This window comes from Notothenia coriiceps, unplaced genomic scaffold, assembly GCF_000735185.1.
Source record: "Notothenia coriiceps isolate Sejong01 unplaced genomic scaffold, NC01 NC01_scaffold00011614, whole genome shotgun sequence".
NCBI lineage: Eukaryota > Metazoa > Chordata > Actinopteri > Perciformes > Nototheniidae > Notothenia > Notothenia coriiceps.
Genome location: NW_011344315.1, coordinates 60357 through 87963, shown reverse-complemented (window position 1 = coordinate 87963; position 27607 = coordinate 60357). Strand labels below are relative to the sequence as shown.

General features: G+C 39.7%; 1 protein-coding gene across 2 annotated transcripts in view; it reads right to left on the bottom strand.

Annotated features, from left to right (window-relative positions):
* Positions 1–27227, bottom strand: part of klhl13 (kelch-like family member 13) — a 35114-nt gene extending 7887 nt beyond the window's left edge. The window contains exons 1-7 of one of the 2 annotated variants that reach the window (XM_010772800.1): positions 27147–27227; positions 25537–25608; positions 8026–8167; positions 6688–6820; positions 5203–5399; positions 3840–4635; positions 913–1026 (exon numbers count right to left, since the gene is read on the bottom strand). In XM_010772800.1, the coding sequence (XP_010771102.1) occupies positions 913–1026; positions 3840–4635; positions 5203–5399; positions 6688–6820; positions 8026–8167; positions 25537–25589 (1435 nt within the window). In that variant the 5' untranslated portion in view covers positions 25590–25608; positions 27147–27227. Of the gene's footprint in view, positions 1–912; positions 1027–3839; positions 4636–5202; positions 5400–6687; positions 6821–8025; positions 8168–22259; positions 22601–25536; positions 25609–27146 lie in introns of those variants that run through there. The other variant, XM_010772799.1, reaches the window with a different exon arrangement.
* Positions 27228–27607: the final 380 nt, after the last annotated feature.

Below are 27607 nucleotides of genomic sequence, written 5' to 3'. Positions count from 1 at the left end.
GGTCTGATTCAATTGATCACCAATTAATCCCACAGACTGTCAATCATTTGATGTCACTTTATTTCCTGGACGTTTCACTTCTCAGATCCTCATCAGAAAAAATACATACAGGCAAATAGTATGGAGCTATTTCAGGGTCATAAGTTTTGATAATTCAAAAAATGCAATTTATTTGAAAGTTCAAGTTTTTATCCTGAACTTTAAAAATACAATGATGTATTAAATGTATTCAAAATAAGTATTTTAAATCATTTTTCAGATTGAATATTATTTTGATTCAGTTCAGCAATTTTTTTGAATAAAATATTTATTTTCAGATTTCACTTTTATACATATTTTAATATTTGAATCCTTATTTTTTTTCAGTTGCAGATTTTTCGTTTTCAGATTCAAAACAATTATTTTTTCAGTTTCAAATCTTGTTTTTTCAGGTTTCACATTGCTTTTCACCTTCAAATCGTTTTTCACTTTCAGATCTTTTTTTCTCGCTTCTAGACAGAGGGTGAGACAGGCAGTATGAGACAAATAAAAAAACCTTGCTTAACATTAAAGTATGTAAACACGTCACGGTAGAGGCACTACATACAAATATGAACCTGAACATGAGCATGATATGGACCCTTTAACACACTTGTCACTACAGCTCTCTCTCTGACCCATGTCAAAGCATGAAGCACGCAATCAAGGCTGGAGGAAATGTATCACATGTCGAAGCCATGGATTAGACTTTCTGGCATTGCATGATATAAAATGTAATGAGTCGTTTCATCTTTGGAATAAAACAAATCTAATTTAAAATCGCATTGTACTGAAAATGCCTTTTAATTATGACGTCTATTTTTACACGGGTTACCCTTTCACACAACACTGTACAAGCCTATTTATTTGCCGATTGCCATTTAACGTACTCACCTGAAATATACATATAACCCCCGTACACCGTCCCAGCGTGGCCATAATGCGGTTCATTCATTTTGGCAACGTATGTCCATTCATTTGTCCTTGGGTTGTAGCACTCCACAGTAGCTTGAGGAAAAACACAAAATAAAAAAGAACGTATTAGTAGAAAGTAGGCCAAGTCACAAGTAAGGACGACAAACTCCAGCAAATAAGGCCTTGGAGGGTCTCAGCGTGGGGGATAAAACACAGATTTAAATACAGAGAACACATCGCTACAACGCCACCAGCTATAAATGCACTGACTGCACAGGAAATGGGGAGATTGTGAGATCCTTTATCTTTAGGCCTCAGAGGATCGTTCAGTCAAATCTGTGAAAAACCAGAACAGGGACAGTGGGGTTTATGAGTGTCGCTCATAGGTGAGAGACCCCTTCACAAGCAGCTAGGGTCCAACTAAAACAGGTTGTGATTAAGTGAGCAAAGCTAGTTGGACAACCACCGGGAGGGATTTAAAATGACACATTAAGGGATCTTCACCTTGATGATGTAAGCTTCAATTAACTGCTGTAATTTTAGATGGCAACCAAGAGTATGGGCTTTGCTTTTCTAGCCTCAAACATCGTCGTCTAATGTAGCACAAGTGTACGTTTTAGCACAGCCCCACCGGCCACAGATAAGTGATTTTCTTATTTTCCCAGCTCAGGGAACTCTCAGCTGCATAACAGGATAAGAGTAACTGTCATTTTTTGGGGGGATTTCATATACATTTAGAGATATTTGACAAAAAACCTTGCCAATAGAAAAAGTAGCTAGTGAACTTAATACCAGTGGTTAACAAAGACTAAACAAATAACAACAAGAAACACAGCTTGAAGACTGGTTCAATCCTGCCATTAAGTTTCACTTTAATACTGGTTTAAGAATACATCAATAAGCTCAGGATGATCCACCTGGAGATACACATGAGTGAATACCTAACCCTGCTTGATCAACAACTATCCTCAGCGTGACCTTGAGCAGTGCACACGGTCACATCGGAGGAAGTGGAACAGATGAGTTAACCCAGACGTATAAACCTGGATATTGCTGATGTACCAACAGAGACCAGTGGTTAACTTTAATTAAAATTGGCTTATTTACTCAATCAGATTTTCCTATTAACAGCTGAAAAGGTCACGTGCCTCATTAGCATGATTTTCTATTAGTGCAGGCTGTTCACCGAACAAAACACTGCAAGCGCCAATCTGTGTCAACGGGTAATAATCCGGATGTAGCAAACTTCTCTTAGGGCAGCTACTGGAAGAGATCTGTGATGCGTTGGAACATTATTTAAAAAAACTCAAAGGCAAATTTCCATTACCGGAATAATAGACAAGTACAATGGCGCACTATTTTTTATTCTTACTTTTGTGTAGTTTATAATAACCTTATTAAAGATATATTTTTTTTGTTTTTCACTCAAAGGATATTCACTGAAATCAACTGTGTGTCCTCTCTGAGCCATTACCATAATTAGTTTATTAACTTAATGTAAGGCAAGGTTATTCCAGTAGGCTTTTCGTTACATTTGAAGAGTTATAAGCATAGTTTGATGATTATAGGGGAGAAAGAGTCGTTATAAATTATTCTGTGAAGAATTATTGTGACGTGAAAAAGTCATAATGTTCCATGCCTCAAATTATTATCCACAATGATTGAATAGGGTTTTTGTTTAATTACAGTTGAACGAGGTAAACAATTTCAAGTAAAGTAAAACATGTAATATTATAAAAAGGCTAAAACAGAGTGATTTTTGCACAAAAAATAAATATATACAAAATGGACACCTACCTCACCACCAAATCAAAATAAATCATAGTGAGGAATAACTTCTTCAAAAATGAGACCCTTGTATTTTCCAATGAAATCAGGCTGTTCAAAAACATATATTGTGTCAAAGAGGAAGAAGAAGAAGACGAGAAGCACATACAGCCTAATGGGAATGGGCTACTAAGGGAACCAGACAAAATGAAAAGCTCTCCTGGAAATGTCCATCTTTCTGTTGTTGAGCTTTTCTGTTCTAATGCTGGCATTTCAGACGCTAGAATATAAAACCACATCCGTAAAACCTACGCAGTAGTAAACACATGTAATGCAGGGGCTGGGCACATCCAGGCTGCAGTGAGAGGGCAGTGGGACGTAGAGCGTGGGGGCAGCTGTGCAGTGAAGCGGGGCCGTGTTCTCTGCTCTAATTATAACCCGGAGAGAAGCTCACACCGCTCCCTCTGCAGTCACAGAGTTTAAGTACTGGGTGGCACCTCTCTGTGGCTGCAGAGATTCCTGATTTATTACTCAGCGGCCAGACTACAATGAACAGATATATATACACATCGCTTTATTGAAGTGCTTCTATTATAGGGGAGAAATGTGAGTCCAAATGTCACAACATGATGTTTCATTATGAAACCTTCAGAACTGACTCCAGATGATCCGACAGAACCTCTCTATAGAGGTTATGAGTAACGTTCATTTGAGGTATTGAGACTGTATAAGTAAAGTGTTCAAATCTAGGGAACTACCTAAGGGGCTTTGTTGCGTTGAATGCATAAAGGTAAAAGATACAAAATACAATAAGTAGAAAAGAATGAAACCCAAAACACCTGATCATACTACTCAAAGGAGTTAATGTAACATTATTACAAAGGATTTTGCATGTGCTTCTGTATTTGATCACAGAAGATTGCAAAGGAGTTCATAATGTGCACGTTCTCTAAAAATTGTATTAAATTACACGGAGATTATGCACGCGACATGTTCAAACAGCAGATGATGTGCAGGCACTTGATCACCAGCGTTGGTACGCTTGCAGTGCGTTTAACTCCTTTCCCTCAGTGCTCCTTGATATTTAAGAGTATCATCTCATAAAGTAAAGGAAATTTAAAGCAGGGGAATAAACTCACCGAGCTCCCCGGCGGCGTTCCTTCCACCGACGGCGTAGAGGTGTCCCCTGAGTGCGCTGAGGTGGAAGAAGGTTCTCTTCTCATTAAGGCAAGCCACCTGCATCCACTTGTTGTAGCGGGGGTCGTACCGGAACACCGTGTCCACTGCCGTCTTGCCTTTGGTGTCGTAGTTGCTTTGGCCGCCCACCACGTAGAGAAAGTTGCCGATGACTGCGATGCCGTGTTGGTAGCGGGGAGCGTCCATGGAGGCCAGCGCCTTCCACTCGTGAGCCTTCTCGTCAAAGAGCCGCAGCTCCTTACTCACGACCAGCTGCTGGCGGAGGACCCCCCCCAGCGTGACCAGGTGGGCGCTGTCCGAGCGGATGGCTGTCCGTTCTGACTGCATCACCGGCTGCATGTAGGGCATCATTTGGTAGTTGCTAGCTTCCAGGAGAAGGTTCACACACGTGTTGTCCGTGCGCATAAAGTCCACCGTCTGCACGTGATTAATTAGTTCTTGTGGGTTCATGAGAGGAAAGCGGATGTTCTTCATGAGCTTAGCGGCATAGTCCATACGAACGTCTTCGTAGCGCAGCCAGCGGCACGCGGCCTTGAACAAGTCCAACTCCGTGCAGTGTTTCAAGCTGTTGCTGGACAGTACAAAAGCCAACCGGTCGAATGGCAGCTTGACAAACTCTCCGGTGCTCAGCAGTGAGGGGAAGTTCTTCAGGATGAAGTTGTTGACATATTTGTCGACCTCTGTGAGGTTATACGTGTTGGCGATGCGCCCCACCTCTACACAGTTGTCAAGAGAAACCTGCAGAGAGGAATAAATACAAATCTTGGAGAGCTGAAACTAATGACTGCATCTTCTAGAGAAACTCACATCCTTTAAGAAGATGATTTTTAAATCACAAAATATCAGTGACTTAGCATTAAGGGATGCTGCAATCAGAGCCAAGTTAAAATAACATTTACACTTATAAAGATAGATTACATAAATATCCCGCAGGAGAATTTGCTGCTTCACTATGTTATAGCTTTTAGGTTCTTTTCCCCCCAACACATAACCAATATGAAGATGTCAATATGGGCTCCAGGAATTCAATCAATGCAATCATTAGTTGCATCCCTTAATTACATTCAAACAAATGAGGTTTCATGATTATTTTAAGAAGCTCATTACTTCTGAAAAAAACATTTTATATCAGAACAGCTTTATAATTCTACCTGGTGACCTTCTCCCGAAGCGGAATTATCAAGTTAGTTCAATAGGTGCACTGAAAAGACGCTCTTGCAGCACTTATAACATAACACAAATACAAACAATAAATCAAACATGTTGGCAGACGGTAGAGGAAAGATGTGCTGCGTGCCTTCTTACCCCAGATATAAGAAACACCTTGCAGAAGTCCAGCACAGGGAGGATTTGTAAGAAGCTCGCCGCCTCCAGCGTGTCTTGCAGATTCTCCATGTTGAGCGACAACTTGGCCGTGTAGATGAAGTCGATGATTTTCTTCAGGCCTATTCGGTTAACGCCGTGCAGCTTTATGCACATTAAATCCTGCTCTTTCATTCCACCTGCATCAGGAAAGAGATGGCAATGAGCATACGAACTCTAAGAATAAAAGCTTCTAAACACATTCAATTCAAATGTCCTAGTGTTCAGAGAGACTATTGAAGGTCTCGGGGAGAAACCCATTGCTCAGCATCTGTGCTCACACAGCTCCATCATCACTAATGAGCTCTGAGCTTATTTCCAATATGGACACAAAGAAACTCTGCTGACTTTAAAATAATTAAAATTCCCTTTCGTTGCTCATTATATACACCATGTAATGCAAATGACCAAGGTGCTAAATTACTAATCAAAGTAAAAACCTTAATTTAAATTTGCTATGGGCTGATAGAAGGTCTAATTAAAGCAGTAAGGTTACTTTCTGCTAACAACATCTGCCATTAGGTTTAGTCAGCTTTTCCTTTAACAAAACAACATTTGGTTGAATTATCTTTTGAATGCAAAAGTCTCATTTTTATATACGACATTTCATCTGCTATATCCTGTTCTCAAGGTTCCTTAACCTCTTCACACACTGTGCCGAGAGAATTCTTATTTAAAGTCCTTACACAAGTACGAAGGACCGTGAACACGAATGCATAACAAAAAGCTGGTTGGTTTTATAACATGGATGATGTTATAAATATACACACAACGCTGTAGGGATTTGTGCACAAGGTCAATTGAAGATATGTCTCAGGGGGGGGAATGACAGGGACCGTGTTATAGCACGGATATGTTCATGAATAAAAAATGCTTTATTGTATAATACAGAGAAGATATAAAGCAATGAAATGTATGCGCCATAGCAACAGAAAGCACATCCAATACAAATCAATGTTATACAATATTTATATATATTTTTTTTTATTAAGTCCATCTTACATATTTATATCAGTATATTGATGTCTTTTATTACATTTTTCAATATTATTTCTCTGTGTATTTAGTTGTTATTAAATTGTCTTTTTTAAACTAATATTTGTTATTACTATTACTAGATCTCCCTGTATAGAGGTATTCACAAATGGACAAGAATGGTCTTGAAATAGAAATTGAAACAGAACAGCCTTTTTGTTGTTAGCCTGAAAATTAAAGTTAAAAAAAACCGATACATTTTTAATGCTATTTAAGAAATATTTTTGGACTGTCTATTTCTTGTGTCTTAATTTCTCTAATGTACATTGCCTTGTTTTCTATGCTGCTGCAATGCAAACAAAGTACCTATCCTTCTATCCATCCATCAAAAAAAAAAGAAGGGAAAGCCGGAGTTGAGCAGATGTTCAGTGCAGCGCAGTTCTGCAGACCCACCTGTGAACATGGCTTTGAAATAGTCGGAGGAGGAGGCCATCATGGCGCGGTGTACGGGGAAAGCTTCATCGCCGTCCCCAGCCACCAGCGTGACGTCACATAGTAAATTCTCTATCCTCAGCTGGTCGAATCCCTGTGAGAAGAGGAGGAGGAGGAAGGTGGTGATGCATCAGAGTTACAGAGACAAGCGGAGGGACCTGAACTATGCAGAGGGCCACAGCAGGTCAGATGTGAGATCATGGAACTGAAATGGCTCGTGACGCCACTCTGGTCTACTTTTACGGTCTGACTGATTGAATGTGGCCTGCTTGTTTTATTGACTGTCTTGCACGTCACTGGTTTAGAATGATATGTTGAGAGCTACAGTACATCATCCTTGTAGGCAAAGCATCAAAGTAGAGACTTGTACAGCATATCAGACTTAAGCTATTCACATAACTGCACTGCTTTATTCAGTCACTTTAGGGAAATAGTTGGTGTTGAAGGGATTCCAGAATTCCAGTAATTGATATTGGCCGACAAAGGCATTAAATTAAAAATATTGGCATCGAACAGAATTAAATATTTCCTTCAATATGACATCAAAATAAATATCCCGTTCTACAGTCACCAAAGGTACAATTGTGTTTTTTTTTGGCCCAATTAATGTGTTCTTTCTGAAAAAGCACAGTATGTTATCTCAGTGAGAGCTCATGATAACACTTAACATATTAATATGCAAGTTCCACAACAGGAAAGAAAGGACATTCGGAAAAAAGCATGTTTGTATATCGCCATTCGGCCAAATGTTGGAAAATATCGGCATATCGGAAATCTATCGGCCAAAAATCCATTATTGTGCATTGCTCATTTAAAACAACAACCCCCATCCTGAAACCAATGAGCATATTATTGACCTGAATGGCTGCACTTTTAATTTACACGCTGCAGTGGGTCTTTGGAGAATCACATTTTGCTGCTGGGTACCTGAGGCTGTCTACACATGAGGTTTCTTCTCAAAACATAATCACTTACCTGTGCACCTGATTTGTGTTGACAACCACATATTGTGCGTTTTTACTAAAAATGCAAAAAAATAAGCAATTCCTGATTTTTGCCTTATTATTTTTCACGGCTTACAGTCGGCATTACTGGTTACACTAATAGCATGCAAGCAAGACAATTTAGAATGGATGCTATGGACTTTCTACAACAACTTAATAAATGCATGTAATAATCAATCATTGCTTACAGGATCTCTAAAGGGACAAATTGAAACATCCTTATTGAACTGTGATGATATTTGAGTTAACATTCAGGGCTCCATGAGACTTTGTCGCTACGGGTCTGATCTCTCACCTGAAGAACCACTGAGCTGTGTGTGTTGCTTGTGAAAAATCGCGTGTTTCCAGTCTTTGATGCCTGAAGGTGAGCAGAGACGCCCATGTCACCATAGCCCAGAGCAACTTTCATGTGAGCGTCGTCGTCCTCCACGAGGGATCTGTTAGGGGGAAAAAATGAAAGTTTTTACTTAAAGAAAAAAGGGCAGCAAAACACGTGGTTACATCTAAATGTAGCTTATGGTAAGTAGGAAATAACAGCTTTTGAAGTGACAAAGTAGTAGCCTAATTGTTAGTTAGACAAATTGGTCACTAAAAGATGCAGATCGGCAAGCCTGGACCGGCAAGAAATATCACAGCAGGGGGAGAAAACATTCATCTCCGGCTCTACCAAGGCCACTTACTGGTCTTAAATATAACTACCTGCTTACAGATTTCATGAAAATAAGTTCTCTTCACAGTAGAATAAGAAATGTTCATAGCATCCAAGCAATTCCCTGCGGTTACGTAGCGGTTACGTAACGTCTTGGAGCTTAGGATAAAATGGATAGCTGCAAATCATTTCTCCATACTGTGTATATATATATATATATATTCAGCAATGAATGTGACTCGTATGATCCATATGATCATTTATAACTCGCAAGTGTAGGTTGTGAAATGTGAAATACCCACGGCAGCCAATAAAACTACAGTAACTGCCACATATCAGCAGTTAAGTAGCACCAATACGCATGTGAATAAATACATTCCAAGCCGATGAAGTAAAAAAAAAAAACTAATTTATTCCTGTACAATAAAAATGTATTTTCAAATCTTGGGTGTAATGTTTTATTTTGAGTCCCTACTTGTTTAAATAGATTAGCTACAAGCTAACAGGGGCCGGGGAAGGGGATTTTCTGTCGGTCGGCCCATTTAAGATTTTACAACAGAGAAAGATATTGCAACAACTGGCCAGATCATCTTGAAATGTAAGATGCCCTGGTCGAAGGTGATTGACCAATATCTTGTGTAAGGGAAGTTCCTGTGACTTGGTGAAGTTGTAAAGAAAAATAATATTTGATAGTCAATGTTTTGTTATGAGCATACAGTTAAATTTACCATTATTACTTTAAAGAATACAAAAATCAGAATAGGCTCAAATTCTAGCGCACTCAAGCTGGTTTCTGCATTCCTAACTTTAAGGACCACCAGCAAGTCTTTGGGAGGCATGACACAAACCGGGCATCACAGGAGATTGTGATAACGCTAAAGTATTTGCAAACATATGTAAAATAGTTAGATTGAAATGTCTGCAAGATTAAGCTTTAGAATATGTTGGTAGTGCTTTAAAAAAAACTTGAATATTGTGGAGGCTTACCATAATAAGACTATAATATGCCTCAGTGTTTTGACGCTTAAGGCCCAGATACACCGGCCAGTCACCTGAGAAGTCGCCGACAACGACTGTTGCGTCGCCGGACTCTCCTGCGTATTTGCCGACTTCGTGCACATCGCACCGCAAATCCGAGCCGAGCACGTATGAACTGCGTATGCGTGAGTGGCAATAACTCTGCTTACCAGCAGGAGGCGGTAGTGTGTATTCATCATTCAAAAGAGGCAACAACCGGAACAACCGGAAAACAGAGAAGAAGAACAGACTCCGTGATATAAACAAACAACAAATCGCGTTTCTTTCCATTTTCCCTCTCGTCCATTGAAAACATGAACGAACAGGAGCTCTATAAACCGATGAGGTGAAATAGCCGTCCGTGTGTGTTCCATCTTCCATTTTAAATCATTTGTTTACCTCCCTCACTTCCGTTAACGCTTCTCATGCACTGATTCGCTAGCTGAACAGCCAATCAGTGTTATCCCTTTGTCCGACTTCCGGTGGCGTCAGGTCGGCAGAAAAGACCCGACGGTGCGGCGCACACCACTCCGAATAGGGCGTGCCCACGCTCATGTTCGGCCCGACTCCCATTTACTGTCGATTTCGGGCCGGTGTGTCTGGGCCTTTATGGGTGTGGAAGCGTGCTCCTTCAATAAACCACAGCTAAGTGATGCATCTTCTCTCGGAGTTAAATGAGGACAAGAAATCAAATTAAACCATTTTGAAATGGTCTGCACAGCTGATTGGAAGGATCATTAAATTTTCAGAAAAGCTGTGACTAAAATTCAAAAACCCAGACAAGGTGACATTCATTCTCAAGTTGTTCATCAACGGACTCAAGAGCAAACTCCGCTAATGATGTCGAAGGCAGTATGAAACGTTAGTTTGATTTTTAATGCAGGATCAACACTACTAATAAGGGAAGCTGCTCAGTGAGAATTAGAGATTTATAAAATAACTAATAATAAGTGTTAATTTATAACGCACTTCCATATCTGTGTGTCAGTATCCCGAAGCTGCTCAGGCGTTTTGAATCATCAGTAGGGTCCGTTTCTTTGATATTACTCTTAACAAAATGCAATGTAAGTCCCTTAATGCCGTCCACAGAGAAAATGTGAAGCCAGTGGGACTCACAGCCCCACGGGAAACTCTCCAGGGATATGAAAACATTTTGCGGCTGACAAAAGCGTCACAGTAGCGGAATGAGCTAATTTGGGGTGTAAAAAAAATCATACAAAGTCTGAATACGCCCATACTGTCGTTACATCATAAGCAAACAGTGTTGATTGCTATTCTTTGATGCTCCCGTGTACCCTCTTTGAAAAGGGGAAGAATTGCTTCCTCTGTCAAACTGCTGTCCATATATAACTAATTTTATTTGTTTAAAGAAATTACTTAACACCTCTTACAGCATCTGAGCGAGTCGATCAAAAGCAGGTTGGATCTTTTTAATGCCAGAATGATAAAAGTAATTAACAACAAAAGGAAATTTGGAGGAAAAAAAGTCCCTAATGTACTNTGAAAATGTTGACATGAATCATACTATTAATACACATGCTACTGAGAAAGAAGTCTGCAAGATACTTTTGCCTCCTCTTTGATGAGATATAGAGTGCCGCACTGCCGCGTTCTACAACGCGGAAGTTAACTCCTTCAGGTTCCTTCGACAAAAAAAGCATTGCAATTTCTCCTTAGGATTTTGGAAAATTGTTGGAAATAAGGTCTGTGGTCGACACACATTTATGAGACGGATCACGTTTTGTTCAGCCGGATAATATCCACATACCCTACTTTTATAATTTTCTAATCATAAATCTAGTCGCCTGAAGCAAACGTTATGCTATAAACGAACTACAGCATGGTTGCTTCTTCAACGTCATGCCAACTTAAGATCCATATTCAAAAATACAGATTCAAAATTGTACAAGTTGAAGCGTTTGTTTTAACAGTTTGCAGGAGGCATGCAGGTACTTGCTTTCAAGCAGAACACGGGGAAAAACAAACGTGTTCGGCGTAGTGACGTACAACGGCCTCGACAACTTCTGTAGTCCTATTCAGCCTCTTGTTAACAACCATTGTTTTTCAGACACGTAAACTCTTCAGAAATCACCAGTGGGGTCACTGCTGATGTATTTAATGTCGTAGAACAAAACGTGATCCGTCTCTTAAATGTGTGTCAACCACAGACCTTATTTCCAGATATTTTTCAAAAACCTATGGAGAAAGCTTTTTGACGAAGGAAGTGGTAAAATGCTAACTTACTTCGGGGTTTTAGGATGCGTCACTGTGGCACTCTATTATGTTGAATATATTAATTACATCTGGAAAGACAGAGAAAGACTTTCAGAAGGTGTGGCTGCGTAAAGGTTCTGTGTTGATATATTATTTCTACCCAAATGCTTCGCTTCAGGGCTCAGACTCTCCAAAGCCGACAGAGGCTGGCTGATCAAACATTTTATGTCACCTCACATTTTGAACTTGAACACATCAGAAAGACTTCAGCGTCGGAAAAGTCAACTTTAGTCTCTTTTGAAGACTTAACCGTTAAAGGCCAAAGACAGTTGGGGTATATGATGAACATTCAGAGAAAGATACTATTTGTCTTTCCCTTCACATGCTGCACAACAACTGAGAAACAGGTAGGAAGACCACTGTGGATACATCAACAACAGAGGCAGCATAAGCACAACAACATGAAGCTAGCTCTATGAGAGGCAAGGAAACAACTATGATCTAGGCCACACATGCTTAATAAGGTCAACTACATTGTTAAAATGACGACGAGAGGATGGGATTGGTAATCGGCTACGTTTTACAAGGAGATGCTCATGGACCATGTCAAGCAGGAATCTTTGAAAATCACTGGCTTACACAGTGGTCACAATCACACTGACACAGCACAGGCAATGTCATGGCACAATTTACCCCGTCAGGTGGTAAGTCGGACAGGCACCGAGGAGAGAGTGGGATGTCCAAACCACAAAGGAGTGTTGGTGGCTGCCGGAACGAAACACAGAAGACAACAGCTACAGCATCCCACATAAAAGTTCTCCCCAAAGAACGGGGGTTTAGCTGCAGGTGTTTTAATATGGTGGGACTTAGCAGCTCAGCACTAACCAATGCAGAAATCATTTATTAAACATCAAAGAATATTTCACAATCTATTAGCCTGTCAAATACTTATTACTGATGATAATTATGGGTTTGTTTCAGGTATTTTAACTTGAAAGTTATTTCAGAAAATCAAGATCGACCTTTCAACAGCGACATCAAAATTCATGATGACTGAAAACACAAGAGTTTGGTCTGTTGAGGTGACCTCGCAGTATACACTAGTACATTGTTCACTTTTTACAAAATGAGGATTAAATGAGCGTAAAACCCCACATCAAAGATACATTATGCTTATCTCCAAGAGGCTGTACGTTACATCAGAACAAAGCTTTAAACAAGGGGGGATTAAAATGATTGTGAAGATAAAAGCCTTTGATCCTTGGGTTTAATCAAAATGAAACTTGATCTTATGCTTATACACACCATATTTTAGATTAGTTGGCACATTCATAGTACCAATAAGAGAAGACTCATCACTTGTATGGTGACGATGAGTGCTATGGTTTAAAGAGGACATATTAGGCTCATTTTCAGGTTCATATTTGTATCTCTACTGCGGCATGCTTTAATGTTCCAAAAGGTCTTTATTTTCCTCATACTGCCTGTGCTAACCACTGCCCAGTCTGGTCTGACTGGTTAGCAGGCTGGCTCTGTTGTGATTTGTCAAATGCTTAGCGAGGTCCCGCCCCTTAGGCTGGCGTCACACAGTCAAGAAATTGACACCAGATGGACACAAGAATATGGAATTGTGAGTTTCGCACGAAGATGGCCCCGAACTTGGTCAACAGCCGAAGCAAGTAAGATGCCTACAGAAGGCCACACGATGGCACCCGAACCACACACTCCGTCATGTTGTTTCCATAGCAACAACAACTTCCTGTCAACAGCGTAAACTCGCCTTCAAAATAAAAGCATCTAAATAAAACAGGAAGTTAACCTAAATTACATTTAAGACTTACAACTGCAACGAAAATAACAAAAACAATGTAATATCATTCTCAGTTTCACAGAACACAAATTTTACTACAATACGATGGCTACACGACGGCATTGCGAGGGCTTCACGTAGTCGTGTTGCCTTCCTAAGACAATCGGGCAGCTTCTTGTTTCCTTCGTATTGTCTTGGTGAGGCAAAAAATGCCCGATGGCACCGATGATCACACAAATTAAAGACGAAGATGACACGATTTGACAAGATGCCTTCACGATAGCCTTACGAAGGGCAAAATGGACACACATTCAACACGAAAATGAACCTTCGCAAGGTCTTTCGGCAATTTTGCCACCGCCCAAGAAGTTGCTGCCGGAGCCTGGGAAACTCCACCGGCGGTCACACGATGGCTTAAGATGCCCTCACGAATGGCCCGATGTTACAATCAGAGCCGAATTTGAACATTTCCTTTATCGCGTGTCCATCTGTTGTCAATTTCGGGACAGTGTGACGCGGGCTTTAGTCTATCGCGTACAATGTCTCGGAGGGCTAGCCAATAGAACCACAATTGTTACTTTGTTTACTTCTGTAACATAGTGACATCACAAAGGAGTTCAGGAGGCGTTTCAGGCAGGGGGAACTTTGCAGAACATTTATATGCACAAAAACCTATAAAAAAAGAACAAAACTCCAAAAAGAATACTAGGGCCTCTTTCAGGTTGTATCTTGAACATATCCTGTCAGATTCTTTAGATACATGAAAAAGCAAGACATGTGATTAATTTAAAGTGCAGTAATTTCTCATATGTGCACCATAGACCAGTTCTTCTCAATGTTATGGATTTTTCTTTAAGTTCTGGAAAATGCATTTGTAATTTCAACAGAAAGGACAAATAACATGAATGCCATGGATCTTTTCTGTAGGTAAGTGACTCTGCATGAGCAGCACAGCTTCTTTATTTTGCACCCATTAAGATTTAGAGCAGAGCTGGGAGAAAGAGAATAATTATTAATAAGCAGAGGAGGACATTAATGGATTGAAAAATAAATTATGAAGAAACAAAGGCGGCAGTCGAACCAATCCTTTCATGTCAGCAAAACGCTTAAAACACATCCTTCTAGCAGTGACAGTTCAGGAAGCTGAAGTCAACTTGGTTTTGCCCCCTTGGTGACAGAGTGGAAGAGTCTTAAAAGATTAATGTTTATATAGCTTTGCTGCCTCGTCGTGCTTAGCCATGCATTGACAGAAACGTTGTTCATCTAATCTTTTTCAGGTGCTTGACATCTAAAATACCCATGTCATGGTTGATGGAGCAACATTTTTAAGAACTACATTGATATTAAAATATGTTTGGATGTTTAAGGATACGTTCACTCTCTCTCTTACACATGAGAATGAGAGCACGACGTCCAGCGATGTATTTACAGTACTGTGATACCTGAGAAGGTGTATCCCTGGTCATTTTAAAGTAACAAGATGGGCAGGAATACTGAGTCATGTCTTCATTGTGTTAGTTCCTGGGGCCTGCTTCAAAATGACTGCTTACTCACAGGAGACGGGAAGAACAGTCTAGCACAAACAAACACAGAAATCACATATAATATGCACGTACTTAATGAAAAATAGATGCAGCCCATTACTCTTGGAACATTTTTGTGTACAAACTGCAATACAAAGACTTTCACTCCATTTTTTTCTAAGTTGCTCTTAGCTACCGTGAACTCATATGACATATTGTTTTAACAGGAACACAGGAAGAGCCTGAGAGCAAGAAAGACAATGAGGCAGCAGAAAAATTGGCAAGAAATATGTTTTTATACACACACACTTTATTTATAAAGGAAACCTCTGCCCCATTGACACAACACATTTCTAAACTCCTACAGCCATATAGAGCAGCTTAAGTAAAGCTTTTAGTAATGGCAAACATAAAAAAGGCCTTTATAATAATATATTGCAATATTATATATTTTTTTTAAAACACAGCTTCAAACGTTACAGTGCTAGGGCTCAATCTGAAGCCGACCTAACCTATTAGTTTATTAAACTAAAAACCATCCAGGTGACCAGCCTCATGATTATCCAATGTGTTATTGGCTTCACTTCTAAGCATGGTGAAATTCAGCACCACACTCTCTCTCTTCAACTAGACTAAAGAATTAAAAGTGAGAGGAAAAACATTTCTCAGAATTGGGCAAAGCTCTTCTTTCCTTTTCCCCCAGCACCACACAGAGAAGCAGCTGGGCGGAAAAAGGAGGAAGCTGTAAGGTTGAAGACTTCTATTCCATCAAACAGACTTTGATGCATCTATTACGCGCCAACGGGTCAGGTGGATGGATTACAATATCAAAATGTGAATAATATTCATCATTCTAATGAATTAAATCAGTCATGACATATCGCATTTAGATTATTTGTATCCATTCATAGATTCTGTGTGCTCAGTGACATGTGGCTGCCAAATGTCTGCTCTGCCCATCATGATAAGTATTGGTCTTCCCTAATTAATGCTCTTGGTTAACCAAAATGAAAGGGCAGCTGTGATGTGCCATTCACTCTTTTAAAATGCTGGTAATCGAACATGGTAGTCAGATTTAAAAATAGATTAGCATTGAAATGCAGATTTAAATAAAAAGGGACCAATTATATTTGAAATACAGTTCAATAGAGTTACAGTATTTATGAGACAATGTCTTTATAAACTTCATTAAAAACTACTAAATACAACATGTAACAAAGTATATGGTGCTGTCAGATACGTAAAGAGTGTGTGTAGAGATGTTCTTGGTGCATTATGTTAAGCATTAGATCCACTGTTGTTCCAAAAGTTATTGGAGGTTAATTCTGTCCAGGACAAACTATCCATACACGATTCCCAGATAATTGCTCCAATCATGCTAATCATCTCAGCAGCCTGTGCGCTAGAATGACTTTGTAATTACGGTTTATAATCAAAAACGCACTTTAAGGTCAAGGCTGGGGAATTTACGAGTACCTAAAATTAAGTTTCAAAAACAATTTCAAAGCCCAGCACCAAAGCCAAACGAGCTTCACAACGTGTGGGTGGAGCAGACAATCTGTCAACATGTAGCAAATACTTAATCAGCCTGAACGATGCTGGATGGAGGAACACGACCCAGCTGAGCGTGTGGTAACGGAAAAGGACAACTACAGCCAGAATAATATGAATTTTTGAAGAAAGTTTGCATTTCTTCATTTAGAAACATCAAGATCCACTGAAATGAAAAGTCACTTCAGATATGTGAAATTATTCAGCATAGGCAGACTCTGCAGGGGGATGTGAACCCAAGGACTGCAACCAGTGACTAAACAAAAAGGCCAGAGATGTGTCAACGCAAAATAAGACGCGTCAGCATATTTTTGCCTCGACTCAAATTAAAAAAGAGGCACCGCTTTGCATACAAATGGGCCTAATCCGTCACCATCTTAACGGGATGGACGATAAATTGCCAACCCTTTCCCAATCATATACAGTAGGTCAGCAATACGGATATGTTTAATACCTCCCTAACTGTCACGATGGTAACGAGCAGAAAAAACAATATTTATATTAAAATTGAACTGGCAAAGAGTAAGGTAGTTTTTAACTGACCCGCTGATGACGTTCAGTGTGGATTTAGTTATTTTGTATTATCCAATTATTATCCAATGCTGCAGACTTTTATAATCTAGTCTTTAAACCTGCAAATAAGGTATTTTGGCCAAGGCGAAATATTACTAAATCAGTTTGGTTAAGCCTCTCCGAAGCATCTTTTTGAGAGAGCGGGTGTTTCTCAATGTCGAGGACGCTTGCTTGGTAGCACATGTCTTCCGAGTCACTTCCTTCAGAAGCGAGGCAAGAATCCTTCCTGGCATTCAGAAAACAAAGAGTGGAACAGGCGAGCAAGTGTGCGTCATATGAGAGGCCCCGCCTTACATTTGGGAAATTGGTCCGTGCGCAAAGCATTGTGGGGATTTTAAGAGCGGAGTCTACACATGTGCAGCCTCGAAATGTCTTGCTACAAAGTACGCTGGGCTCGGTAGAATTCCAAGTATGCTGGACATTGGAACAGTCCTTCAGCGGCACTCGATGACGTAGTATGCTTGAAATAGAGTGAGTGAGTGAGATGAGCACAGACATGACAGTCTACCCTGACTGAACTCCCATGATGCTCTTCTACCTCCTGAGCCTCCCCTCTGGCCTTCCAATGAAAATAAATGATCCCTGTCCCTGTGTGGCTCCAGCTTTTTGTACAAAATGGCCTCAAGTCAGCAAGAACTTTGTCCGTTTCAGATAAAAGGGCAGGGAAATTAAAAGGTCCACCACAATGCACAAATTTGGATCATTTTCCAGCAACTGGGGGCATGGGTGACAGTGGATTGGGACAGAACCATGACTAAAAACACACTATCTAGCCTGGCATTTAGAAAGCATATTTATAATGTTCTAAAAACGTCTTCATTTCAGAGCAGACAGCGGCAGTGTAGCTGATGTGGCACACCAAATGATTGTCTGCCTTACATCAAAGTAAACATTTAAGGAATATTAAGGTGCACTCAGAGCACAAGTCTGTCTGTATGAAAGGAATACTGTTGTAATGTTCGATTGAATGAATACAAGCCACAATTTGTCCTGTGTTGTGTAACCTGACGTCAACACAACACTGACGTCTTTACCAGTTCCATCTTGTCCACAATTTGGCGTTAATGTTGACGTCAGGTTACACAACACTGACATCTTTACCAGTTCTATCTTGTAGTAGATCAGCAAAGGAGCAGCTAGATGTTCCGTGCCGAGAGCATTTTTCATATTTGTGTATTCCTGGTCCATTTTAACATCGACAAAGATGGATATGACTGTCATTCATAATTTTACACTAAATCTGACGGCGCAAAGAAAGACCAACGTCAGATAAGAAAATTAAGATGTGTCTAATACATAAAATAAGGATAAAAGTTTGTAGCGAAACAAGATGAAATGTACTTTCAAATTTTTTAGTAGTGTATTGTTTAGCATCAACATAGAATTTGCACACATTGTGAACAAATTAGTTAGTTAGTTATTGCACCTGTGACACAGCTTCATAATCTGTTGTGTACGTTTAAAACTAGTAACTAGAAACCAGTTTTTGATCATTTACTGCCAGTTATAACAAGCCAGCAGTCAAAGGTATTAACAGTCAATAAAATATGTTTTTCAAAAATGTTGAATCTTCGAAACTAAGAGATGTCCTTGAGAACACAGTCAGAAATGTGGACAAAAACTATAAAGGCTGATGAGTCCAGCAGTATTCAAGGTTAGCCGTGGATACATGCACACACACACGCACACACACACTTACCACACAAGCCAACACATAATCCCCCCAGGATTATGCCTTCCGGAGATAACAAGACAAACGCAACCAACAAAACATCAATCGGATCTGACAACAGCCCTTAAAGAAACACATCCTGTATATTCATCCTGTTTTAAGAATGTGCTGTTCTCTACAAAATGTGAAATTGTGAATTACTGCAGTACAATCATTCGGCTAAGAAGAGCATTGTAGTTTTAACATCTCTGCTGGCATATTATCCCAATTAACACATAAATCACATTGTGATATATCCGGTGACACCCATGAGTATAATTCAACGGTTTTATGTATTTTTAAACATAACAAATGTCTTTCAAGTCAGATGAAGTCAGTGAGGTAAAGAAAAAAAACACGAGCGCAAAACTCAGCTCTTATTCAGTTTGATGTCAGCCGTCAAATCAACTACGCTCCAATTATTAGATGATGCTTTTAATTGATCAAATTAATGCAGGTTGCTAATGAAGTATGCTTCAAAGAATGTAAACTAATGGGCAATCTACGTTGGAGACTGCAAACATACATAGCAGTAGTGAAGGGGTTTCAGCAGAAGGATTTAACAGCCACATGACACATGTGAAGCATCTACATTCGCAAATGACTGTTAAACTGACTTTCAAAGCTTTCACTTATATTTCTGTACGCTCTGTATTGAATTGAATTTGGTCACGCTGGCTTTAACTAAAGTGTTAACACTAGGAATATTTCCAAAGACGGGGTGACTTTGACTTAGTTCATTTTGGGAGCAGCCACATGTTAGGAGAAGGCTGCATTTCTCTCAGCAGCTGAAAGGTGACTTTTAGGCTCTAGTGTGCCAAAGCAAAAAATATGAAGGTCAAGTAGATTTCTTTTTTTTGTTGCTTGGAATGATTGATGTTTATCCCATTTGTCCTTAATGGCATTGTTGACAAAGACTGACACGGACCATGCGGGGAGGGAAAAGGAGAATATTACACGCTGGACTGGACTCGAACAGGCTTTGCTGCAGTCGAGTTAGCTCGCTCACCATGACGTCTCTAAGAGGTGATTACTAAAGACAGCAGTCACACATGTTAAGTGCTTGCTACTGAACCGCTGTGTGATGAGGGGTGGCATTCATTTCAAGGGCATTTTGGGGGATAAAAGATAAACCCAATGATGCTTTACTGAGCAGAAGATTGTTCTATTGGCCGTGGAGGCAGTGAACCTTCACCATTCCCTGTTGCTAGCCTGAAATCTGCACCAGGGGCAGTTTAACAGTCTATATATAGGATTAGGGTTGTTTTAAAACAGGCAAGCACATTGTGAAAATAAATCCTTATTATTTTACACATCATGTAGGTCAGGTATTCCAAAAACTCTCTCTCGTGTCCTCCATCATCCTGCTGCTCTGGATACATATAGAAAGATTTCCCCAGCAGCACAGCAAGTTAAAAATGTCTTAGGCCAAACTGACAGAGGCACCACTCAAAGGGCCTATAAAGAGCAACTTCTCCCTGACCACAGGGTAACCTATAATTGGGGGCCCGATATCCGCCCGTCTAAAAACACAGCTTACAATATACACATTTCAAAATAGTAAGTGGTGTGGTGGGGCAGTTCCACACTGGGCAGAGGGGCGTGGAGCTTCAAGGCTTGTGTACGCTTCACTAGCTAGCGTGCGCACACAATCTCCCGTGAAGACACGCAAGCACCATCCGCAGCCACTGAAGGACACTCGATGGCCTCTCGCTTGTGCTTTTTCTTTTGCAGAGTTAAACGAAAACAGTATTAAAAAAAAAAGACATACTGATGGAAAACATTCCTTTCTTGCTTTTTTACAATGTCAAGTGTTGAAAAATAAATACCAGACTCACTGATAACATGCAGTAGCCGGAGTCAATTCTACACCGTTGCATTTTTTCAGAGGTATTTTTAAACCCACTGCCACTAACTCATATTATGAAGATTTTAATATCACAAATGTTTTTAACTGATATACCACACAGATGTGCAGCACAGGGCAGTGTTATGACTATATATATATTGAACTGAATGAAGCAAGTATGAACATTTATCGTGTCATAAAGAGTGATAAAAACACTACAGGAGTAAAGAGACAATTGTTTACCAGTAATAAATATATATTTTGATGGTCCCAATTTGGTGTTACCTTGCGCCACTTTATTTTTAGCTAGCTCAATTACAGTCAACACATTTGCTAACCTGAATTCTTCATGGACACGATTGAGATTTTAATTAATTTAGATTTAATTAAAAAATCTGCTCAATTTATTCCACTAAATGATTGACTAAAATGTTTGGCAAGTCAATTTAAGATCATATTATACAGTGTAACCAGATCAGTTAAACGGGTGAAAGATCGACTGTGTGATCTACAAACTGCCTGGATACAGATGGGTGGGGACATTTGCCCCTGAACTGCCCTTAAGCAAGACTCATAACCTCCAAACTGCTCCAGTGAAGATGAAGAGAGGCCAAAATATAATACTTAGTGTGTATGTGTGTGAAACTACCCTGGTTAAATAAAGATTAAAACATAATTGCCAAGTCGTTAACGCCAATGGTGAAGCATCCATCATGACATTTTGTTAATTGCTTAATACAAAGTGACACAATTTAGTGCTTCAAGTTTAGGGCCATGTATGGTAAATGTACATATTGTGCACTTTTAGAGTTAGCCCTTCTGCAGATGTCACCTGCTACACTGAGGTTAGAGGATGTATTTATCTTGCTGTCAAAGCTGTGATGCAGCAATGTTTAAAATAAACATTTGTGTAAAACTGCCAAAATTAAGCCCTTAAGCTTTTAAGCAAAGCTGCGTGATAACTGCATGAATCCAATTGCGTACAAATCCATCCAAGTAAGCCTTGTTAGCCTATGGAATTGCCTTCAGGCTATCAGCTAGCCATGAAAACTGTTTTCCTTTTTTTTCCCTATTTCAAGATGTTGGTTGTTACTCTCATTAGGCCCTATCCATGTCACATAAAGTCAAACAAGACACTTGTCCATTCCAGCAGAGCTCAGGAAAAAGGGGTAAAGAGCGATGATGGCGAGAGGCACTTCCATTCTACCCTTCCCCCCCTCCTGAACAGTAGCAGATGACAATAGCTTCAAAAGCAGGGCACGCCAGACATCCTGACAAAGGCAGGCTCCTCCCAAGCTGCTGAGTCCCCGTTCCCAAATAAACATAACCACAGGGAGAGAGCAAGAGTCGGGGATGTGGCGCTTGCCATGCCATGCCATGCCATGCCATGTCCAGACTAGCTGCAAAATGAGTCCTGCTGCCCAAGAGCAAAGCATTCTGCCAGCGAACCATAAAATGCATGCTGGACAAGGAACAGCTCCTGACACACTACGAGGCTTAATCACATTCTGCCTAATTACAACTGCAACAAATAATACATTTTGTTATTTCTAAGTAAAATAAAACAAAATCTATCCCTATACGAATGACATCAAAAAGGTACAACGAGTATACCATTTGTCTCTTACTCACATGTAGGCAGGCGAAAGGGGTGAGGACCTGGATGTCTTAAGAACTGGCACTGGGAATTTCCAGCTGACAGGAGAACCGCTTTTCCATTTTAACGGCATGTTGTTGTCACCAGAATGGAGCTAGAGCAATACCAACAGCAAAGACCATTTCCATGAAAAGGTTTCCAATGCAGTCTTCCATCCTACTCTGCCCACACCATTTAAGGGGGAGGGAGAGCAGCAGCAGCAGCAGCTACAGAAATACACTGGTACAGGCAGTGCAGGCTACAGTCAGGGTTGTGACTCTAGCAGCAGCACCGAGAAGCCAATAGATTGCATCCACCACGACTGCTTGCCCTGCTGCATTTACGGTTGTCTCATGGTAGGAGGGGGGAGAAGCCCAGCCTTCCCATCAGCCTTTCAGGGCTGTAAGCAGACCAGCGGCTGAGCAACAGTGCCACCTTGTTAAAAGGAGATGTGATTACAGTTCTGGACGTGCTTTGAAAAGATGACGTGGAGTACAAGGAAGAAAACTATGATGTTTATACAATTTAATTACTTTAAACCAAATAAAGTCACTATCTTCTTAAATAAAAATGCCCTCATTGAAATAAAAATAAAAAGTCTTAAACTATCCAATGATGCTCTTTATCCTTTGCATTTCAAAAAACAATTGGGGCACAGTAGAAAATAAAATGCCAAATATTTGTATTATTTTTTCACCATATGTCATGACCATAGACTGTATATATAAAGGTCATGACACTATCGAATTTTCAAGACCTGAAGTGACACAAATGCAAATTATCTGATATGTCTGAAAAGATACTCGCTGAAAAAAACCTAATATGAGAACCAGAAAAGTAGAACAAGTAATATCTCATTGAAAACAGAAGTTGTCATGCCTGTCGTCTTACCCCCCTTTTAAGAAATCAATTAGATCTGTTGGATTATTTAGCAAGAGATTGAGGAGCAGCATCTGTTGAAGTTCATTTGAAGTCAAATGTAACTATATCAATGCCCCTTTGTAACCACCATCTAAGAGATCTAAATCATCAAGGGAGCAAAGCAAATACACTCTTACTGTAACACATACAAAATACACGAGTCCACTGACTACAGAAGAAATGGCCTCTCAGAAACAGGGAACACACACACTGAGGATTCTCAAGCATTAAAAAAAACAGCATTGAATTGTAACAGCAGCCATCATTTGAAATGGGACAGTAAAACATTTTCTAAAAAACATTCACAATAAAGTATACGTGTTGAATTTTAATTATCCAGATAATCGTGAATGTCCTCGCATGACCTTATTTAGAAAATGTGTCAAACAAGCTATCAAAGTAGAGTGGAAAAGAAAGTCTGGAAAAACACAGGAATTATCATGCAAGACCAGAGCCAAACAATGTCCCTATTTGTCTTCTGTGTGCTCCTCATTTATGCAGCCAAACCTTCTGATTAATGACCACCTCATTTAAAACAAAAGAAAGAAAAGGGAGGATGTGTCCTATTTGAGAAGAAATAAACTAATATTTGTTTTTAGCTAAATGTTAAGTAGAGAAATTAAAGTATGTTTTAATTGTTAAAACATACCCAATTAATTTGAGTCAGGATATTCATGACATAAGGATTTTCTTATGCCTAGTCCACGAAATTAGAATGACATTTTAATGTTTTAGATCTATTTCAAAGTGTGAATCACTATTATATTGTTGAAACTGCAAGTGGGGAAGATGGCACAGTCTAGTTATAATGGAAAAAAAGGCTTCATGGGAGGTTTTGAGGGGGAAGCATCCACCTGCAGCTCCATCCTCATAACAATCTTCATTACACCTTAAGGCTTTCCACTATTGTCCCTTCCAGCTAACACTATAAATGGCAGAATGAGCTTGCCTCCGCTGCAAGGGCAGCCGTCATTTGGTCTCTTCTGTCAAAGCCCGAGAGCTCAGAGCTCCACCTGTCATCCTCAGTTATAATTACTCTCCTCACAAAAACGCAACTCCCTTGGAAAGATAATATCACTGCAATATTCCCAACAATCAGTGTTATGATGTTCATTTTTAAGATAACCCCTGTGTGTAGAAAACTTAAAATGTTTGATACAACAAAACACAGAGGGAGAACTGATGCCATGATTGTTGCCTCTTTCAATCAACTCAACAATTAAGGATAATATCTGTTCTTTTTTTTGCATAACTGCTCATCCAGTTGGTGTAGTTTCTCATCCACCTCCACACGGTCACAATTATGTTCATGTGTTAAAAGGAAAATCGTTTGCAAACAGATAGAAGCAAATACAAAAAAAACTCACAATCTACCCTTGTATAGCAACACTCGGGTCTTAATCCAAGAGGAATCAGTATGTGAAATCATTTGATAGGATGTTTTTAAAGAAATAAAAAACATATAATCCATAAAAGCAAGTTCATAATGTCATCTGGTCTGCTCTTTTATTTACACGCAGTTTTCAAGCAGACTATGCTTCGCCTGCCTGCTGTCATTGATGTTAAAAGAAACGGATCATTTGTAACAATTACAACATAGTCGATTATTATTGCAAAGTAATTACCACAAAAACAGAGTAAAATGTGTGATTCTACTAATTAAAGAACAGAGGTCGCGCAACTGAACCAAGTTTCTGTATCTTCTCCATTTGTCTTAGTTTCTCCTGCAGCTTACTCACGGCTATACTGATATTCTCTCCAGCAAACTCTAGAGAAACCGGGCCAAATGTGTCGGCTGAGGACATCTTTTAGAAGTCATAGCTTTAATCTTAACTTTGCTGATATACTGTTTAAAGTTGAAGAACAAAGTGATCAAACACAGTTGTCGTTATATTCAATTTCAACTTCCACATCTGGTCAGTGACAAAACCGTGCGAGAGTACAACAGCTGGCAAATGGTGATAAATTAGCAACACCATGTCCAGGCCATTCAGGCATTGGCAAACTGCCAAAGGTGAATTAATGTAGAATAAACAAAGTAATGTCTTTTAAATCATGCGTGACACTTTAGTAAGACTCTTGGCAGTAGTTCTCAACCCTTGTCCCAGGTAATTGATGCTAGGCCTACTTCTTTTCTTTCTTACAATCTAATCACGGATTACCATATTAACACGTCCAATTACAGGCAGAAGACATGTTCCAACCCGGACTGACAACAGCACTGATAACTCAGGTAATGTTTACAATTCAAGAACGGTCAACCATTTTGAAAGTCATTTTGCCTAGTTAATTAATACACATACTCACAATTGTAAGGGAAAAAAAACTGAATAAGAGACATTTGCACATTACCTGTCGTGTAGTCCGATGGGCATCGTCTCCCCTCTGTGCACAGGGTGCTCCATACCCTTGCCAAAACCACACCTAAAAAACAACATGGTACCATCAACAAATATTACATTTTACACAAGAAAAAAAAGCCAAATATGTTACTGGTAGTAAGGGTTTGATTAGCAACAACAAGTCTTACAACTGCACTATATCAGAGTTTAATTTTGTCCGCACACATACAATGTTTTGCCTAATTAGACAAATATATCAATTTCCGTAACTAAGACACCTTTGCCATGCAGTAAGTCATGCATGCCAGTTAAATAAATTGTGTCTCACATCTCCAAAACAAACAGAGAACACATGTATTATTGTACTACAGATCAACAGTTAGACTTTCTTACAATTTCACACAGTTTTAAATATGTAACAACATCTACAAGCTACTTTGTCCCAACTGAGATGAACAAGTGAATAGAAGAGCCCAACATGACAGTTCCAACGTGTCAGAAAAGGTTTAATAACAGCCTACGACTTCAGTAAATATCAGAACTTTCCAGCATGTTAATCCTAAAAGCAAACATTTGTGTTTGACATACTTTAGCTCCCAACAGCCTGTGCTCATATTACTTCCTCAAAATAATATATTTGCATTAATGTTCATTTTCGATGTAAAATGTCATACATGCATTGATGAAAGGGGGCATGGGCGTTTCTTGATCCCCAACCCCAGCTGAAATGTGACAGTTGCATCATATTCCTAACTTGTTGCTTACACAGAACTAGGCTAATTGAAGCTATAAATATCTGCCTTGTGTGTGTGTGTTACTTGGCAGAACAATGTCCCGGGTAATTCAGCTGACATGATGTACTAAATAAAGGGAGTACTTAGATGTTTTAAAATAATTGCCACTGGTAAACTCTATTACTATTTGGTAAAAAGTTTCCGTAACCGCCTGGTTCCTGTTGATATGAACACGTTAAAGTGACATGTTTGTAGTGACACTGAACAGATGGAGTTGATAGTTTGCTTCTGCTAAGTGCTGTGCGCTGAGCTCAGGCATGAAGACGGTGAGATTAGTCCTTTAAAAGCTTGAAACATGTAGGCAGAAACTATGGAGGTAGCCGACTTCCTTGCTAGCAAATACTTTAGGCTGTTAAAAATGCTATTGTTTATTTAGCCACGCTAAACGTATACATTGTCACAAGAGGCAAAGCTGTCAGACTGAAGCTGTGCTAGTTTCCTGGCCATGTTTCTTTAGCCAAGTCCTAACATCTCCAGTTGGAACAGGCTAATGCTAACTAGCCAAGCTAACCCTCAAACATGACCATTGGCTAGCTTGAAACAACGTTAGACCAAGACAAGCGACTACATAGCTGTTAAGTAAGTAGCTCTTCGTCCGATATCTTTTATAGCTTCATTACTGACAGAAAACACGTAAAACACCGGGGTCTTTACATGAGTTAGTTTGGTTAGTTATTAGTTAGTGTGGTTGCTTGGTTTGCCATCATATGTCTGTGACTACCTGTCAAACTGATATTTGTTGAGCTTGATATACTACATTTGCTTTTTTAACCACCCTATGTATCTTGAATACACTCTGTAAACTTTTAAATAACATATTCCATACCTTCAACGCCGAGACAACGTTAACTAGCGTCCTTGTTTTCCTCCAAGCCCTCAAATCCACTTATACCCTGGCCTGTAGCCTCCTTCCTTGTTTTATCCAATGAAGTCATGGCTTACTAGGAGAGCCGGAGCATCCTAACTTCCCATTAGTGGAAGAGTATGGCAATCTTTTCTCATTGGCTCAAAACTTCCGTTACTAAATAAAGTGTTTCCAAAGAGGAGTCGTCTTTCTGTGAGGCATTTGTACCCTGTAACAAATATTGTGTTGCTTTGTTCGACTAATTAGGGTACTATAGATAGTGTTTTCTTCGAAACACCCAGCAGTATATACAAGGATAGTGATAGGCACCCTGTTACAAGTATGAAGCTATGGTATGAAGTGACAGCCTTATATCTTTATTTATGATTTGACAAATTACTGCAACAACACACACGGTGACTCCAATGAAGAGCCCCAAGTGC